This window comes from Triturus cristatus, chromosome 10 (assembly GCF_964204655.1).
Source record: "Triturus cristatus chromosome 10, aTriCri1.1, whole genome shotgun sequence".
Lineage (NCBI taxonomy): Eukaryota > Metazoa > Chordata > Amphibia > Caudata > Salamandridae > Triturus > Triturus cristatus.
Window position 1 is genome coordinate 963,557,188 of NC_140593.1, and position 17,679 is coordinate 963,574,866.

At 50.8% G+C, this 17,679-nt stretch overlaps 1 protein-coding gene across 1 annotated transcript in view; it reads left to right on the forward strand.

Annotated features, from left to right (window-relative positions):
- The window catches only part of SMG1 (SMG1 nonsense mediated mRNA decay associated PI3K related kinase), a 1,471,505-nt gene that overhangs the window by 183,582 nt on the left and 1,270,244 nt on the right, over positions 1-17,679 (forward strand). Inside the window, exon 6 of the mRNA XM_085628855.1 lies at positions 10,095-10,308. Within this exon, the coding sequence (XP_085484981.1) occupies positions 10,095-10,308 (214 nt within the window). The remainder of the gene's footprint in view (positions 1-10,094; positions 10,309-17,679) is intronic.

Genomic DNA, 17,679 nt, shown 5'->3' on the forward strand with positions numbered 1-17,679 from the left:
CCACTATGGTCCTGGACTCAGCGGATCTCCGCTCATGGGTAGTAGTCTAGGCCGGAACGCTTGCATCCGTACTTCTGGAGGGGTCCACTACGCTCTTGACACCCGAGCGTTTCGCTTGGGGCTTTTGTAATAGTTGTTGAAGTTAGGGCGACAGATGCTTCAGTTCTCGAAGTGTAGGGTGGGGGGGTTGGGGGTTGTGGGGAGGGTTTTGTTGGATGTTTTGTTGGATGTTCCTCCTAGGGAGGGTGGTCCTTTTCATTCATGTCTGGTCTTTTCTGGGTGTGCCGCATCGCAGCTTCCCGCGAGCGTTACTGCAAAGCCCCGCGCTTGCCCACACACGCGATCTGCTGCTGCCCGCTCCCGTCTTGGCGCCCCTTGGCTTCCTCCCACGGGCGTCATTGCAGCGCTCTGCGATGGCTCATGCACACGGTCTACTGCCGCTCGCTCCCGGCCGGGCACCCCTGGTCCCCTGTTGCCTGCCTCCTGTCTTCCCCACGGGTCCGGGGCGATCCTCCTTTCCTCCCTGCGCGCCAGTGCGACATGATGTCCTCCCGACGCCCCTGGGGTGGCTCCGACCCTGCAGTGTCCCGATGCACCCGTTGTATTCATGGCTGACGTAACCCCCAGGGCGCAGCTGCACATCCTGTCCTGGAATGTGAACGGCCTGCTGGATAGGGTCAAGCGCACGGCGGTCCTTAAGTATGCTCAGCGCGTTGGGGCCGACGTCCTCCTCCTTCAGGAAACCCATCTCCTTGGGGAAAAGTGCCCTTTCTTGGCGCGATATGGCTACGACCGGGTGTGGCATTCGGGGTTCTCCCGTGGTTCCCGCGGGGTGGCGGTCCTGCTGCGTCGTTCCCTCCCCTTCGTCCTTCAGAGGGTAGCCCGCGCGCCCCTTGGAATCGGGATTGCCATTTGTGGTACACTGGAGGGCCGCCCGGTCAGCTTCCTTTCACTCTATGTGCCTCCCTCGGGACTGTCGCAGGCTTTATCCCACGCCGCCTCGTTGTTGGCATCCCTCCCCGTGGGCACTATCGTGCTTGGGGGTGACTTTAATGCGGTCCTGGCCCCGCAGCTGGATTCGTCGGGACCGATTTCGGATTCCCGCGCCGCGCGAGCGAGACAGCTGGCGGGTTGGGCGGAGGCCCAGGGCCTCTGCGACGCCTGGAGGCTTTGGCATCCCCAAGACCGTCAATACACCCACACTTCAGCCGCTCACCACTCTCACGCTCGTATTGATGTGATTTTTGTCCCTCCCACCGAGTGCGGAAGCGTCCAGGATGTCCGCATCCTTCCCAGGGGCATCTCGGACCACTCACCAGTCCTCCTGGGCCTGGGCCCCCCGCCTCACGCGGCCAGGCCAGTGTGGAGGTTCAGCGCCTGGTTCCTCCAGGATAAGTCAGTGCGCGAGGCGGTTGGCACTGAGCTCGTTCATTACTTCGGTGCCAATGAGGGCTCTGTACCGTCAGCAGGCACCCTCTGGGAGGCTTGCAAGGCAACCATCAGGGGGGCGGCCAAGGCACAGGTGGTGCGGCACCGCCAGACACAGCTGCGGCAGCTCACTGCTTGCGAAGCCCGGGCGTTGCGGCTGGAGCGGTCGCTCTCCGAGCATGACGACCCGGCGGTGGACCGACAGTTGCGGCTCCTTCGTCAGGAGATTTGTCAGCGGTCCCTCGAGGCGGCCAAGCTTCTTTGGCAGTCCTCGGTAGCGAGGGTGTATGGCTGGGGTGACAAGAACGGCGCATTGTTGCACCGCTTGGCCACTTACCCCAGGGCGTCGCGCATCATTCCGACGGTTGCCGACTCTTCGGGGGTGCTCCAGTCCTCCTCCGTGGCGATGGCAGAGGCATTCGCCCAGTTCTATTCCCAGCTCTACCGAGCGCGTGCGCCGGACCTTTCTCTGGACGACCTGCTCGCGTCCGAGAGCGCCTGCCTGGCCCGGCTTCGGCCGGACGAAATGGAGAGCCTGGAGGCGCCCATCTCCGTCGAGGAGATCGGGGAGGCAATCGGGCGTACGTCAACGGGGAAGACACCGGGACCGGACGGTTTTCCTCAGGAATTCTTTGCGGCCTATAGGGACACCCTGATCCCGCGGCTGAGGGCTCACTATGCGGAGGCGCTTGAGAGGGGTTTCTTCCCCCTGGAGTCTGACCTGGCCACGATTGTGGTTTTGCCCAAATCCACGCCGCCACCCACTGATAGAGCGGCCTACCGCCCAATTTCGCTCATCAACACTGATGTGAAACTCTATGCGGCGGTCCTGGCCCAACGGCTTAAGCCCATGTTGTCGACCTTGGTCCACCCAGATCAATGTGGCTTCATGCCCGCTCGGGGCACGCGCCACTGTCTGCGCCGTCTCCACGTGGCCTTGGCCCATCGCCATCGTCTGACCCCGTACCTCGCTCTACTCCTCGTTGACTTCGAAAAGGCTTTCGATTCGGTGGGGTGGGCCTACCTCTTCGACGTCCTGTCCCGCATGGGCTTTGGCCCTCGGTTCGTGGGGATGGTGCGAGTCCTCTATGCCCGGCCCCGTGCCAGAGTGCTGGTTAATGGTGCGTTGTCAAGGCCCTTCCGGATCGGCCGGGGGACGAGGCAGGGTTGCCCATTGTCGCCCCTTCTCTTCGCTCTGGCGATGGAACCTCTGGCCGCCCTGATTAGATCTGACCCCCTCCTTCGGGGGTGGGAATGGCCCGGCCTGGAAGCCGACAAAATCGCCCTCTATGCGGACGATGTCCTACTCTACCTGGGGGACCCAGCGCGCTCCGGACCGCGCGCGCTATCCATTCTGAGCCGCTTCGGCCGGGCGTCGGGTCTCTCCCTCAACCCCCGGAAGTCGGTCCTGGTACCGTTGCACCCCTCCAGGGAGTGCTTCGACTGGCAGGAGACCATCCCTCTGCGTCGCTTATCATTTCAGTACCTGGGCATCTGGGTCTCCCTCCTCCCGGAGCTAAGTTGGGCGCTCAACGTCTCCCCCCTGGTCAAGAGAGCCAAGGTCGATCTGGCGCGGTGGCAGCAGCTGCCCCTCAACCCGCTGGGGAGGGTCGCCCTCTACAAAATGATGATCCTTCCCCGGTTTCTGTATGTTTTGCAAAACACCCCCCTCTCCTTTCCGCGCCCGTGGTTCCGCGAGCTCGACGGGATGGCGACGAGATTTCTCTGGGGCGAGGGGAGGCGGCGGCTGGCTCTGTCGACGTGCCGCATTCCCACCTTTGACGGGGGCCTGGGCATGTCTGATCTCTACCTCTACTACATGGCCACCCGCCTCCTGGTCATTCACGACTGGTTTGGAGGGGGTTGGTCCGACCCGGCCTACAGGGTGGAACTTAACGGCTTGGGCTTCTCCGACATCCAAGATCGCCTGTACGGCGCCCCCATCCCTGCTTCTTGCCCGGACATCACCAGGGCTGTATTCCTGTCCTGGAGAGCGGCGCTCCGCCTCACCCGATGGACGGGACGGTTGACCCGGGTCACTCCCCTGTGGCACGGGACGTGGTTGCGGGAGGTCACAAAGCTGGAAGGCTTCAAATCATGGGATCTTATCGGCATTTCCCAGCTGGGGGACGTCTGGCGGGGAGGGCGGATGTGTTCCTTTTCAGAGCTGCAAGCGCGTTTTTCCCTTCACTCCTCTCAATTTTACCGGTACCTCCAGCTGCGCCACGCCATACGCACCTACACACCACTGGACGTCCGGCTGCCAGATCACAGCCCTCCGGAGGCTCAGGTCCTGCTGGGCAACCTGGGGAAAGGGGGCATTTCCAGGATTTACCGCTCCCTCGTTAACTGCACCCCTACATCCCTGCGGGTCTTAAGGAGCGCTGGGAGGGATGGGTGGGTCCCCTGGACGAGGCCGACTGGCGGGACGCCCTTATGGCCCCCCGCTTGGTGACGGCCTCCGCTAAGCTGCGACTCATCCAAATCTATTATCTCCACGCGGCATACCTCACACCGGCTCGCCTTCACCGCGCGGGCCTCTCCGGGGATGCGGCTTGCCCCCGATGTGGTTCCGACCCGGCAGACTTCCTGCATATGGTGTGGTCCTGCCCTGCCCTGGAGGGGTTCTGGAGAGGCATCGAGACCGAACTCACGGAGGTCCTGGGGTGGGAGGTGCCGCATGATCCACGACACTCGCTGCTGGGCATCACAGATGGCTTAGATGGCACGCGTTCAGAGCAGTTGTTTCTCATGACGGCCTTGATGGTGGCCAAGCGCGACATTGCGGCGGCATGGAAGCAGCCGCTGCCGCCAAGTGTGGCTAAGTGGGGTGCTGGGGTGGACTGGTGCGCGGCGCAGGAGCGGACTCTCTATCGGGCACGAGGATGCCCCAAGAAATACCGGAAAGTTTGGGGGAAATGGCTCGGCAACATACCTTAAAGGGGCGGTTCGGGGGGTGGAGGGGGGATTCTGGGGGCGGGGGGGAGCGGGGGGGGCTTCCTAATGTATTGCTGTGTGGTACTGCTTCGGAATACCAGACTGTTTCTGTTGTTGTGCTGTTTAAAACAATAAAAACTTGTTTATCAAAAAAAGTACGATGATTTCCATGGCCATGACTGGTCGCGTGAAAGATGGCCGTAAGATTCACTGTATTTCTTGGAATCTAAACTGCCTGAGGTGTACGCGTAGGCGAAGATTGATTTTAAAGTATTTAGAGCTTGCACCAGTACAAACCTGTTTATTGCAGGAGACACATTTAAATCCAACAGAATTTCATGCGGTCTTTTCAAAGATTCCATGGGTACAGTGTTTTTGTGTCTCATTTTTAGCTAAACTACAAGGGGGTTTAATGCAGGTAAACCCCCCCCCCCCCCCCTTCCCCCTTGATAATAGGAGGGGACTTCAATGTTAGACTCGACCCAGTAAAAGATAGTTCCAACTTAAGCTACACAATAGCAACCCCTAAATCGCGAAGGGTCATGAAAATTTGTATTTCAGATTTAAACCTAGTTGATCTATGGAGATCTAAGAAAGGTCATACCCAGGGATTTACCTATTACAGCAAAGAGTATAGACACTCCTCACGGATAGACTATATGTTGGCCAATAAAGAAGCTCTTAATCATTTTATTAGTGTTTCAGTCCAGCCAACTCATTTATCTGATCACGCCCCCCTATTAGTAGTTTATGCAATAAGTAGCAATCGTTCACGACCAAGATGGACACTGAACAGAGTAATGCTAACGGACATGGAGATTATACAATCCATTAGTAGAACCTCCCTAGAATTTTTTTCTCTCAACTTGGGATCAACTTCAATTGATCAAGTATGGGATGCCTATAAGGCTAATCTGAGAGGCCTATTACATGCCCAAATAAGCTCTAAAAATCGAATATAGACCCAAGAATTACATGCCCTCGAGGGAAAGATATCCATCCTGGAGGCGGAAAGGAGGAAGGTTATTACAGGAGACTTGGGGGAATTGGAGTCGATAGATAGTAAACTGGAGGAGGCCAGACAAAATCTTAGGTCTTTCTTAGACCAGAAATGTAAGGCGCAATGGCAAGCTAGAAATATGGAGATTGTTGAGTATGGAGAGAAGGCCGGGGCATTTCTGGCCTGGAAGGCTAGGTTAGACCGGGCAAATAATGACATCAATGAGTTAATTATTGATATCAATGGGAACAAATCAAGTAATCTGGAAGAAATACAAAAGTCCCTGCTATCACTCTTTTCAGATCTATATAAGGAGGACCTTGAACCTACCCAGGCCCAGATTTCCTCCTGGCTAAAAGATAAGTCCCTACCCACCCTAACGGAGGCCTCCCAAGGAGGCGCTCGATGCTCCTATAACAATAGACGAGATCAGGAATCAAATAAAGTGAGCAGAAAACAAAAACACCGCTGGTCTTGATGCTCTCCCCAATGAAATATACAAACTATTACAAGACGATCTCCTACCGGTACTCCATAGGTTATTCAATTCAATCTATCGTTCTAACGGGGTGATGCCAAGATCTTGGAGTGAGGCCACGTTAGTGTTAATTTTAAAACCAGGGAAGGACTCCCCTGGCGGCAGACTCCTACCGTCCAATCTCCCTGCTGAACGCCGATTACAAGCTCTTTATGGGCGTTTTAGCAGGGAGATTGGTGAAATTGGCACCCAATTTAATCAATCTTGATCAGAAGGGCTTTATGCTGGGGAGGGTAATTCAAGAACAAACCCAATTATTGATTGGCAACATCGACCTCGCAGAGGCAAGAGCAGACCCATTGGCAGTAGTGGCAATCGACGCCGCTAAAGCCTTCGACCGTGTGTGTTGGAGGTACCTTCGGGGCGTATTAGAGGCCACGGTTATCGGTCCAGTGTTCGTGCAGACTGTAAAGCACTGTTACACTGGCGCATCGGCTAAAATCCTTTTGAATGGCTCCTTGACTCCAAGCTTCTCAATTCAGAGAGGGACTAGGCAGGGATGTCCCCTGTCTCCCCTTTTATTTAACCTCTACATTGAGCCCCTAGCTCAAACCATCAGACTGGACAATACCATCATCCCATTCAAATCATCAAGCTATGAGTGCAAATTGGCACTCTATGCCGATGATGTGATAGTTTACACCACTGATCCAGAGTATGCCATTCCACAACTGGAGCACACGTTAAGGGAATTTGGTAAGGTCTCAGGGTATCTCGTAAATTCGGATAAGACCGAAGTAATGTGCTGGAATACTACATATAGAGGAGGCCCTGTAAGTAAAGAATTTAGATATCTTGGAATCAAAATAGTCAAAGATTTAAATAAAATCCAGTCGATAAATCTGGGGAAAATAGAAATGGACATGGATTACCTGTTCGCTAAATGGAAGAACCTCCCTTTGACCATCTATGGGAGGGTTAATCTGGTGAAAATGTCTGTGCTCCCTAAATTGACATATATTTTTAATGCAATTCCGCTAACTTTTCCCATTAAAAACATAAGTAGGATACAGGGGAAAATAGGCAGTTTTATATGGGGCCAGAAAAATGCTAGGATGTCGTGGTAAAAGCTTAGGAGGAAGCTCCTCAAAGGAGGGGTTAGCTTTACCTGACTTTAACTGGTATCAGCCCTATCAAACTGGTATAAAATCAGGCGGTTTTGGGGCATAGGGTACTTTTCTGACTTCGCCCCAATCTGGGATTTTCCCAGGACACCACTCTGCATGTGTGATAGTTTGGCGATACCGATTAAAAGTTCGGGGATGGTGAGATGGTCGGATCTGGTAGACTCAGAGGACATTCTTCTCTGGGAAATCCTACTAGCTAAGATAGGCCCTCTTTTTTTCAAGGTTTAAATATCTTCAATTAAAGTTCTGGTATGAGTCAGAAGTAGGTGACATCTCTGGGAGTTGGGAACTAGAGCAGTTACTGCAATATCCCCGACCGAGGAAGAAAGAGATCGCTCTATGGTATACACTAATTCAAGAAGCAGAGGAAGCTAAGATGCCCTCCCCGACATTAGTCTGGAATCAAACACCACTTGCCCTGCACATTGAGGAATCATTTGATTCATCACTCAAGATACTGTACAAATACATAAAGCCGGCCTCCCTGAAGAAAAAACACTTTTTTGTGATAAATAGGTTATATTACACCCCAGCCAAAATTGCAAAATTTGCACCTGTCCCGCCACCAAGTTGCCCAAGATGTAGCCTTTTTAATGCCAACGATATGCATATCTTTTTCCAATTCCCAGAATTAACTACTTTTTGGAAAGGAGTGGGACACACATTAAAATCTATCTTCGAAATAGATATAGTTGTAGATCTACTCCTGGTGTTTTTTGGTAAGAATGATTCCATCAGTGGCGTGCTCCCACAGAAACAAATGGCTCTTCTACTATATCTAATACTCTTGGCAAGGAGAGAGATTTGTATCAAGTGGAAAGCCACCACCACTGCAGGCAGGGAAGCCTGGCTGAAAGCCGTTCTTAACATGGCACGGCTAGAACAAGACACTGGGGAGGATAGTCCACCCAACATTTGGCGGCCCCTGATAGGATGGGCGCGACAAAGGTACCTGATCAATTAATGAGTTAAGAACTAAAAGGGTCCTTTTCCCCCAAGGTCCTATGATTACACCAGTCCTCAAATACGCGAGGAAGGCCGTGGGGCCTAGACGGAAAGAGTGAGCCACAGGGGCCCCCCAGAAGCAAAACAATTGGCTCGTTAAACCTGTGAAAGTCTTGGGTGAGATGAGGACTAAGAAAAAAAGAAAGAAAAAAAAAAAACATACACATTGCAGAGATATGTAAAGCAGCAACCTGGAAATCAGTGTATACATTCACTTAACACTACTGCCTGGACTTGGATGTCAAGGCAGTTGCTCAAATAGGGCAGGCTTCCTTTAGGAACCTATTTGCTTAAATCTGTCTATCTCTTTTCTCTGTCACCTCCACTGCGTTCTATAGGGATGGGCATGCTAGTCTATTCAACTGCTTATGACTATACATGGAAATCCCCTACGAGAGAAGGAACAGGTTTTTACCTGTAACTCCAAGTTCTCTCGTAGGGGTATTTCCATGATGAGTCATAAGCAACCCTCCCTCCTCCCCGGTGGAATAGGCAGAGCGATCCGCCACATAAAACATGCACTCACTTCTCATTGCCCTCAAAAAGAACTGAAGTAACTGCCACTAGCTGTGCATGATGGGATACTGGTGGTCTTTGGATTCTTAAAGGCACAGCTGTTATTTTTAAGACATATAATGGCAGCCTAAGAGGCTATTCTGTTCTGTCCTTTCATCTCTTATGAAAAAATTAGTTTTGTGAAGGGGATTCTTCTGTGTGTTAAACACTACCAAATTGCACAAAATAGAGTATATAGGCTCCCTTTTTTCACTTCAAGATGAAGATGCAGCCAGTGTAGCCTATGTGTTTAGGCTGCATTGTTGTCTAAAGGTGAAAAATATCTTAAGAAGAGTTATCTAAAGAAGTGCTCCTGGGTCCCCCAAGTGGACGGGACTATTCAGGTGCTTATGACTTATCATGGAAATATCCTTACGAGAGAACTAGAGTTACAGGTAAACTCTTCTTATCCCACTACTCTAGCAGAAGGATTACATGGCAACCATAGATTTAAAAAACGCCTAGCTTCACATTGCACTGAACTAGACACAAGACGTTTCTATGATTTGGAATAGACAAGGCACACTACCATTTCACGGTGCTACCTTGCGGAATAACATCAGCACCCAGGGTATTCACAAAGTGCTTAGTGGCACCAGAGGCGCATCCAAGTAGAAAGAGAATACACATATACCCCTACCTAGATGACTGGCTAGTAAAGGCGTGTTCCTTTCAAAAGTGCAGACACAACATAAAAACAGTGATGACGATGCTCCACAGACTGGGATTGAGCAGCTATGATCACTTCTAGTCTGCAGTCTGAATTTGGAATCACTTGATCCCCACTTCTGGCAAACAGTATGTTTAACGCACTTGTTAGGAGTATTTTGGTGGATATTTTTCGGTAATGGAGTGACACAGCGTGAAGCTGTAACAGCTACCATGATGTCTCCATCCACTCTCGCATGAGTGAGTAATTCCAGCTACCACAGCAGTCTGGACTGCTACCTTTGCAGCTTCATCAGTCAGCAAATATCCTGCAACGTGTATTCCAACACGTTTGTTACTCAATGTATGAATAACATGAGCCCGTGGCACACATTTTTGCAAATGTGCCACTTTCCCCCAATGCAACTTGTTCTTGGTAGTATTCCCTTTAGAGTCTCTGAATCCACCAGTTCGCCAATAAGAATCTCACACACACAGTTAGTGTGGGGAATTCAGGATCAGTATTTTCTAGTACCAGAATTAAATCTTTGAGTTTAGCCAGCTGTGCAGTGCAATCACCTAGTGATTTTGTAAAGGTTTGAAGAGGCTGTAAGACTCCATCCTTCATTTTTCCGCTCACCGTTGTGCATGCACCATTTTATAATCGGAATACTGCTAAACATTTTCAGCAGTGCTTTATGGTCCATCTACATTTAAATGCTTGTGCATTCTTTGTATGGAAAATAAAAGGCTTGGGCAAAAGTTATTTAGTTTGGTATAATATTGTTTTTGAAAGGTTTGAATGTTTTGGATTTTTTAAAGTAATGTTTCATATACATTTTCTTTATTAATACAGTAGCAAATTGCTTCAGGAGTTGCGACAGGAAGGAGCATTCTGTCTTGGCCTGCTTTGTGCTTCGCTAAGCTATGAAGCTGAGAAGATCTTTAAATGGATTTTTAGTAAGCTTAGCTCATCCACTAAAGATGAAACTAAACTTCTTCTTTTATGTGCCACCTACAAGGCACTGGAGACTGTGGGAGAAAAGAAAGCCTTTTCATCTGTCATGCAGGTAACATTTAATCCTTAATTTCCTATAACATGTTAATTTCCATCTATACAGTTTTGCCACCAACTGATTGGAATATCTGTTTCACCATCCTCTGTTAACTAGGTTGGTTGTTCCCCCAATAAGCAAACATCTGTGACTCATCGCCTCTGTAGAACACAGATTGCTCCCAGTGCAGAGCTTTGTACTTCTCTCCCATAGAGGCTGTCCAAACTGCAAAATGTATTGAGGGTTCTGTAAGCAAACCCAATGATCTGTACTTCGATTTTATGGAGTAACGTTTTGTTTCCCACGCCAAGCCAGCTGGCCAATTTTCATTATAAGTGGTTGAACCATTTTACTTAAAGTCTGTTTTTCTTGGCATTTTACATGTTCCCATAAGAACTTTTTGGTTACACCGTGTGAGAAAGTGCCATCTTTCTTGCATGGTATGCCCCCACTTTTTGCTGAGTTGCTGAATGTACTTTGACTGAGTGTGCCCTGGACTCCTGCCAATCAGGTGCCCAGGGCCTATATTCCTTCCCTAAAAAACTAAAACCCAAATTGGCAAACCCTGGCCACATGTCAGCCCCTGGTAAATGGTACCCTAGGTACCCAGGGCCTTGTGACTAGGGAAGGCCTCTAAGGGCTGCAGTACTCATTGTGCCACCCTTAGAGGCCCTGTACCCTAACACACACACACACACACACACTGCCTTTGCAGGCTGAGTGTCTGGGTACAAGACAAAACAAAGAGTCGACATGGCACACATCCCTGTGTGCCATGCCCACCACCTACACTGCCCTGGCATACATCAACCACCTCTAGCTGGGTGCCCTATGCCAGTGGTGTGGGCACAGGAGCATGAGCCGTGTGCCCCTACTGTACCCAGGTCCGTTCCTGGGCACTGTAAGTGCAGTGCTGCCATTTAAGAGTACATGGTTTTGAGAGCTCGTCAAACACGAACTCCATAGCACCATAATGGCAACACTGAAGACTGAGAAGTTTGGTATCAAACTTCTCAGCACATTAAACCCGCACTTATGCTAGTGTGGGATTTAATGTACCAAGCACCCCAGAGGGCATCTTGGAGATGCCCCCTGAAACCTAACCTACAATCCACGTCTGGTCTGGGAGGCTGCCTAGGCTGCCACACAGCAGACATGTTGCTGGACCCCTGAGTAGGAGAGCCCCTGCCCCCCTGGGCCTGCAACGATGCACATCCTGGGCGAGGTGCTAGATCTCCTCCCCCAGGATGGGCAGGGGGAAGCTTCAAGGGCATGCCGCCTCTGTGAGCTTCCCCAGGCCACTGGCAGCCCCCACTCAGGCGGGAAGCCTGGCCGGAAACCCCAAATAAGGACAGGGGATGTCAGCCTCAGGTGGGGGAGGCGAGGTGAAGCACATCTCCGGGCTCTCGTCATCTTGAAAATGGGAAGTCCTGCCCAATCAGGACTAGGCTACTGCCCCCCTACCACAGGAGAAAGGCAGGATAGGGGGCGTACCCACCCCAGGACAGAGACCCATTGGTCCCTGCCCTTCACCTACCTGTAACGCCCCTAAATCTAGTATTTAGGGGCACCCTGAACCTTCCTTCCCCAGATTCCGAAATACAAAGAAGAGCAAGAAGAAAGAAGACCTGTACTGCAGCTGCTAAGAAGAGGAAGACCCCAACTGCTTTGGCCCCAGCCCTACCGGCCTGTCGACCCTCGAACCTGCTCCAGCTCCAACTCTGCATCTCTTGTGGCCAGCAACCTCAGAAACCCCGGAGGACCTGGCTACCTTTTGGCTCTAAGCACCTGGGACTCCCATGAGTAGAGGCTCTACTCAAAATCAGCTTCTAATCCCCGGCATCAGCCCGGAACCGCGAACCCTACTCGCTCTGCACCCGCAAAGCCTGGCCTGTGCCGGAGTGAACAAAGACCACGAGGACGACCCCACGGCGACTGTGACCCCGAGTCCGGCACCCAAGGACTTCCCTCGACGCTCCGGACGACGCCTGCAGCCTCAGAACCAGGTACCCCCCAACCGCGATCAACAGAGGGTAAGATTTCCCGACACCAAAAGGCACCCCGGCGCCCCACGGCCCCCTGTGCCCAACTCCTGGGTACCTACCTATCTTCCAACTACACAGCTTACCTCTCGAACTGGTGGTGGCACCTGAAGAATCTTCGTCCCCGAGCTTGCAGTCTTTTTCTAAACCAGAGCTTTCCCATTGAAATCAATTGAGCGCCCGAAGGCCCAAAAGCACCCTGCACCCATCCGCCCGAGTGGCCCTGGCAGTGTAACCTTTGCACCTATCTACTTCCCCATTTGCCCTGAGAAAGTGACCAGGAGCCCAGCTCCCACAGCCGCGTGGATTGCTAGTCAGCAGCCACCAACCAAGGCCCCCCCCTGCCTCCCATAGGATAACATTGGGCCTAACTCACTCTGCACCCGGCTGCCCCTGCGCCGCTGAGGGTGTAACAACTGTACCTACCTGACCCTGCGAGACCCCTGAGTCTGTGCCCAGAACCTAAACTTTGCCAGCCGAGTACTTACCTGATAGCCGATAACTCATCTTTCTCCATAGGGTAACATTGACTGTTTTTTCCTGAAATTTCTTCCAAGTGTGGGCTTTTCAAAACTTAAAACATTCACCAAAAATCAGCCGAGTAACGAAAACGAAAATCCTCACCTGCTATTAGGTGAGCTCCCAGTGCTGGATCTTGGTGCCCAGCACTGACCCTGAAAAATCTTCACAACCGTACTTACCAGTAACCCAATTTTCTTCCATAGGAAACTATTGACTGTTTTTCTGTGAAATTTCTTCTAAGTGTCGATTTCTGCAAACTTTAACCTCTTCTGTGCCCATGACGAGATGGTCTCGTCATGGAGCACAGTCGCGCTGTGCCCATGACGAGACTATCTCGTCATGAAACCCACCCACTAGGGAAGCGCCAGGCACAGGAGGGGGAAAAGGCCTGGCACCCAAGGGGTTAAATATTCTGTAAAAATCGTACAAATTGTGAAAACGTAATTACTTACCTGTTTTGTATAAAGGTCCCAGTACTGAGTCTATGCACCCAGTACTGGATTACAAAAGTAACGAGAACATACTATACCTGCAACTTCAATTTTCTTCCATAGGGAATCATTGACTGTTTTCTATGAACTATTTTCCAAGTGTCAACTTTTAAATTGGCAAAATATTGTCTAAAAATCATAATAGTAACTAAGTCTACTTTTATCACTTGTTTCTAAGTACTGACCCAGGACTGAATCTAGGATCCAGTCCTGGAATCTCAAAAGTAATCCTAAAAGTAATCTATTGCAAATAACTTGAAACTTCCTTTGAACTCAAGGCATTATTGTGTTTAAAATTGTGTTGCCTATTGCAACCACTTGTAACTTTCTACAAAAGCCAATTGCATATTGCAAAAGTATTTATATAAAGCATTTCATTCTGAGAAATTATATTTTAATACCTATTGTTGGTTCTAAAATAAAACGAGCATCTATTTTTTTTATAAATAAACCATTGGCCTAGAGTTAAGTTCTTGAGTGTGTGAGACCATTTGCTGACTGTGTGTGCAACAAATGCTTTACACTGTCCTCTGATACTGCCTTACTGCTCGACCAAGCTACCACTTTAGAGAGTAAAGTCATATCTAACTTTAGCCTCTGCCAAACCTCTGGGGACTGTGGACTCTGTACACCCTGTACCTATTTGGGAACAGTATATACAGAGCCACTTTCTCACACACCGTACTTGACAAATCTGCCATGAGGGGTATAGGAAAATAACTTGATCAGTGCATGTTCTGTGTGTTATGTAATACCTTTATAAGTGATTATGTTTTTTTTTCTATAGCTTGACATCCTGCATGTAGTATTTGTATACAGTAAGACTTCATTATGTAGCTCTGTTGTTAAAATAAGGTGTTTCATGTGAAGCCGAAGAACACAGATGCTGTTGGTGAACACTGTGTTAGTAAAAATATATTTTAATGGATACTTACCGCAGACTCCTCACCTTCAAAATATTCCCCACTCTCTAGACTGGATCTAGAAGTTTTCACACCAATGCTCTTCTGTGTGCCACACAAGCTCCACCACTGTGCCTAGATGTTCCTTCCTTTCTATGCCTTTGTATGCAGATCTGGAGCTCCACCCCTTTTCTTTGGTTGAGTAATTCCCTCCAAAATACTTTTCCATTGTTCAAGGGAATGATATCCCCACCGAAGACTGCAGGGTGCAATGACTTTTGGGAAACAATGTCAGCGACAGTCGCGCATCTGGGTATTTGGGCACAGGGTAGGACTCCGAATAAATCATGCGAAGAATGCGCCCTTATGAACCCGAAGGCGATCTGAGACTGAAGAGAAGCTGTATGTCACTGAACAGCGAAAGAAGCTTAAGTCTTTCTCCTGCTCCAAGGCGAGGGTGCTGAGTCATTCCTGCTCTTGAGACCGCTCACGTAACAGGTCCTCTTCGCAGTTGAAGTTGTCTGGTAAGTCCAAATCTAAGAAGCAGCGTAAGAAGTTGAAGTGGGACTTGACTCAATCCAGCCACTCTCTGCCCAAAGAGAAGCCAGTAGGGTGTTGAGGAGCCAACTGATCTTGCTACCGATCCACTGGCGGATTTGTCCTCTGCACCCTTAGAGCCAGTGTCTGGTCCCGACTTCCACTCCGTCTCCCACATCTGCATCAATCCCTTCCCCACTGATCCTGTCCCAATGTTGCCTATGCCATTGTTCGAGCCCCTGCCGACTCTTGTGTCCGACCTCAAGTCGAGTCAGTTTTGACCCTAAACAAGGTCACACTTTAACTCCACTCATATGCACTTGGTCCCCTCATGCTCTGATTCAGACAATTATCTTCCACAAGGCCGTACCTCCTAGGCATCATCAACTTCTTGGCACAGATGCTGATTATGATGGTGATGATTTAACCTCACAGTATGATGATGTTCGAGGCATGTGGGCTGCTGAATTCATATCAGTGCATAGATCGCCGCCTAGTGTTGGGTCCGGATGATTGCACATTGTTGTCCTGGAAGAGTCTTCGAAGTATCCTGAGATGGGTGACTCCTCCCCTGGACCACAGTGTGCATGGGCATCCTCTCCATCCCCAGATTGTTTTTTTCCGCCATTGGGTTCGGATGCAACTATCTTAGCTCAACTTCGGAATACTTGGTTTTAGGCCAAAAGGCCTATAGTTTTCGTCGGTACAGTTACCGTTCGGTGTCGACTACTAGTTCTAGTGCTCCACACCCTCTTCCAACTTTCGGACCGAATTGGTCCAAACTTCGACGCTCGATCGACGATGGAATCGAGGACTCCGTTCAAGAGGTGTCCGTTGTGCCACGCCAAGTACCCTCATATCGACGTCCACCCAGTCTGTAATAAATGTCTCTCGCCGGATCACGACGAATCGAAATGCATGTCCTGCGCGCGGTTCCGATCCAAGAAAACTCTGCGGAACCGACAGGCAACGAGGCTCGAGGCGCAGCAGGCAGCGCCTGCACCCACCAATATTTTCAGCAACGAGGACGCCGAGAGCGTGGAAGAAATAGTCTCTAGCCCCGCTTCAGAGCATGGTTCCCAATCGGACGACGATGACAAAGTGCTCTTTCGACGTGAAGAAGCCGTCGACGAGGTAGGGGACTTCGACGAAGCCTATGGGGCCGAAGAAGACAGCTCTCCCGAGGAGCTAGGCCAATCCGTCGAAACGGAGGCCGAAACTGTACATCGTCGTCAGGCTCCGGTCGAGGGATCGCCTTCGGGCCTTACCCAAGACCTAATGCATGGTTCCTCGGCCCCGCCTTCCGGCCCGGCATCGAACACTCTGCAAGAGCCACCATTACCAAAGACGACCGGGTTGTTAAACCCAAACACATCCATCGCTCCAGTACCTTCAAAATCGAAAGTGAAACTGGTGGTGGTCGGATCAAAGGCGTCGAAACAGTTCACTGCGCCGACGCCGAAAAAAGTCTGCTCCGAACGCGTACAGAGAGACTTCGGCGCCGAGCTCACCGCAGCAGACGCGGTCGACGCACAGAAGAAGCGCGCCCTCGGGCACCACAAGGCACCGACACCTTCGGCGCCGACACCGAAGCCTGTAACCTCCGCAGTCAAAATGGCCACCTCGGCTACGTCGACGCCTAAAGCACCAATGCCGAATAAGTCCTCGACTACGTCGACTATCGATGCATCCCTTCAAACCAGTGACCCTCTTCCGACAAAGTCGGGGTCGGCCTCCACGCCTACTACCAAGATGCCCACCAAACCACCATCTCAGTTTGCTGTGCAGCAGGTCTCTGCATCTCTACAACGCATCCGTGACCGGGTAGCCCTCCACTCTACCTCGGGTCCCGACACTACCTCACCCTGTAGAGTGCACTCGGAGCCCACCAACATTACATTTGGGCTGCCACCGACATCGGCACCGAAACTATTTCAGATTCGGACACGTGTCCTACACACACAGTCCACCACCACTGGCCTAACAGAACAAGATTCTTCGGGGCCACAATTTATCGACGCCGACACTGGCAGGTTAATGCTCCACAAGCGCAAAATAACGCCAGTCAGGGAAGAGGTGCCATACAAAATTCCTCTTAAACGCAAGCTACCGGTGGAGCAGGAACCAGTGCTACAAGAACACTTCCATCCCCTCCACTTAGATCCGCAGTCCTTTTCTCCTACCCCTTCTGAATCGGACCCGATGCAGGAATATGGTGGGGACGATACCATCTACCCCGGGGACGCAGATCCCGATGAACCACAAGACCCTGATCAGGCGTGGGATGACCCCACAGACCAAAGTATCGCGCCACATACTCAGGATGCGCAACTCTACAACATTAAAACATCTCCTACAGAGGACACGGCCGCATTTAATGCCCTTATCGAACGGGCTGCTGCTCATCATGGGGTGGAGCTACATTCTGACGCCATTGAGGAGGACTTCCTGCTTGACACTTTCGCATCTTCAGAAAGGACTGTCAAGACTCTGCCCATGCTTAAAGGGGTTCTGAAACCTGCCAAAGACATTTTCAAGGACACCACAAGAGCCCGGGTGTTAAACCCCAGGATTGAAAAGAAATATAAGCCTGCACCCGGTGACCCTAAATACATTAGGGGTCAGTTGCCATTAGACTCTATGGTGGTTGCCAACGCTCGCAAAAGAGCCCACTCACAGACGACTGGTGATGCTCCTTCCCCAGACAAAGAGTCAAAAGTCCTTGAAACATCGGGCAAACTAATTGCAGTGCAAGCAGTGAATATCCTGCGCATTGCCAATACACAGGCACTCCTGGCACGTTATTACAGGTCACATTATGACACGCTGGAGTCACTGCTCCAACATCTACCAGAGGAGTATAAAGAGTCAGCGGAACTCCTCATTAGAGAA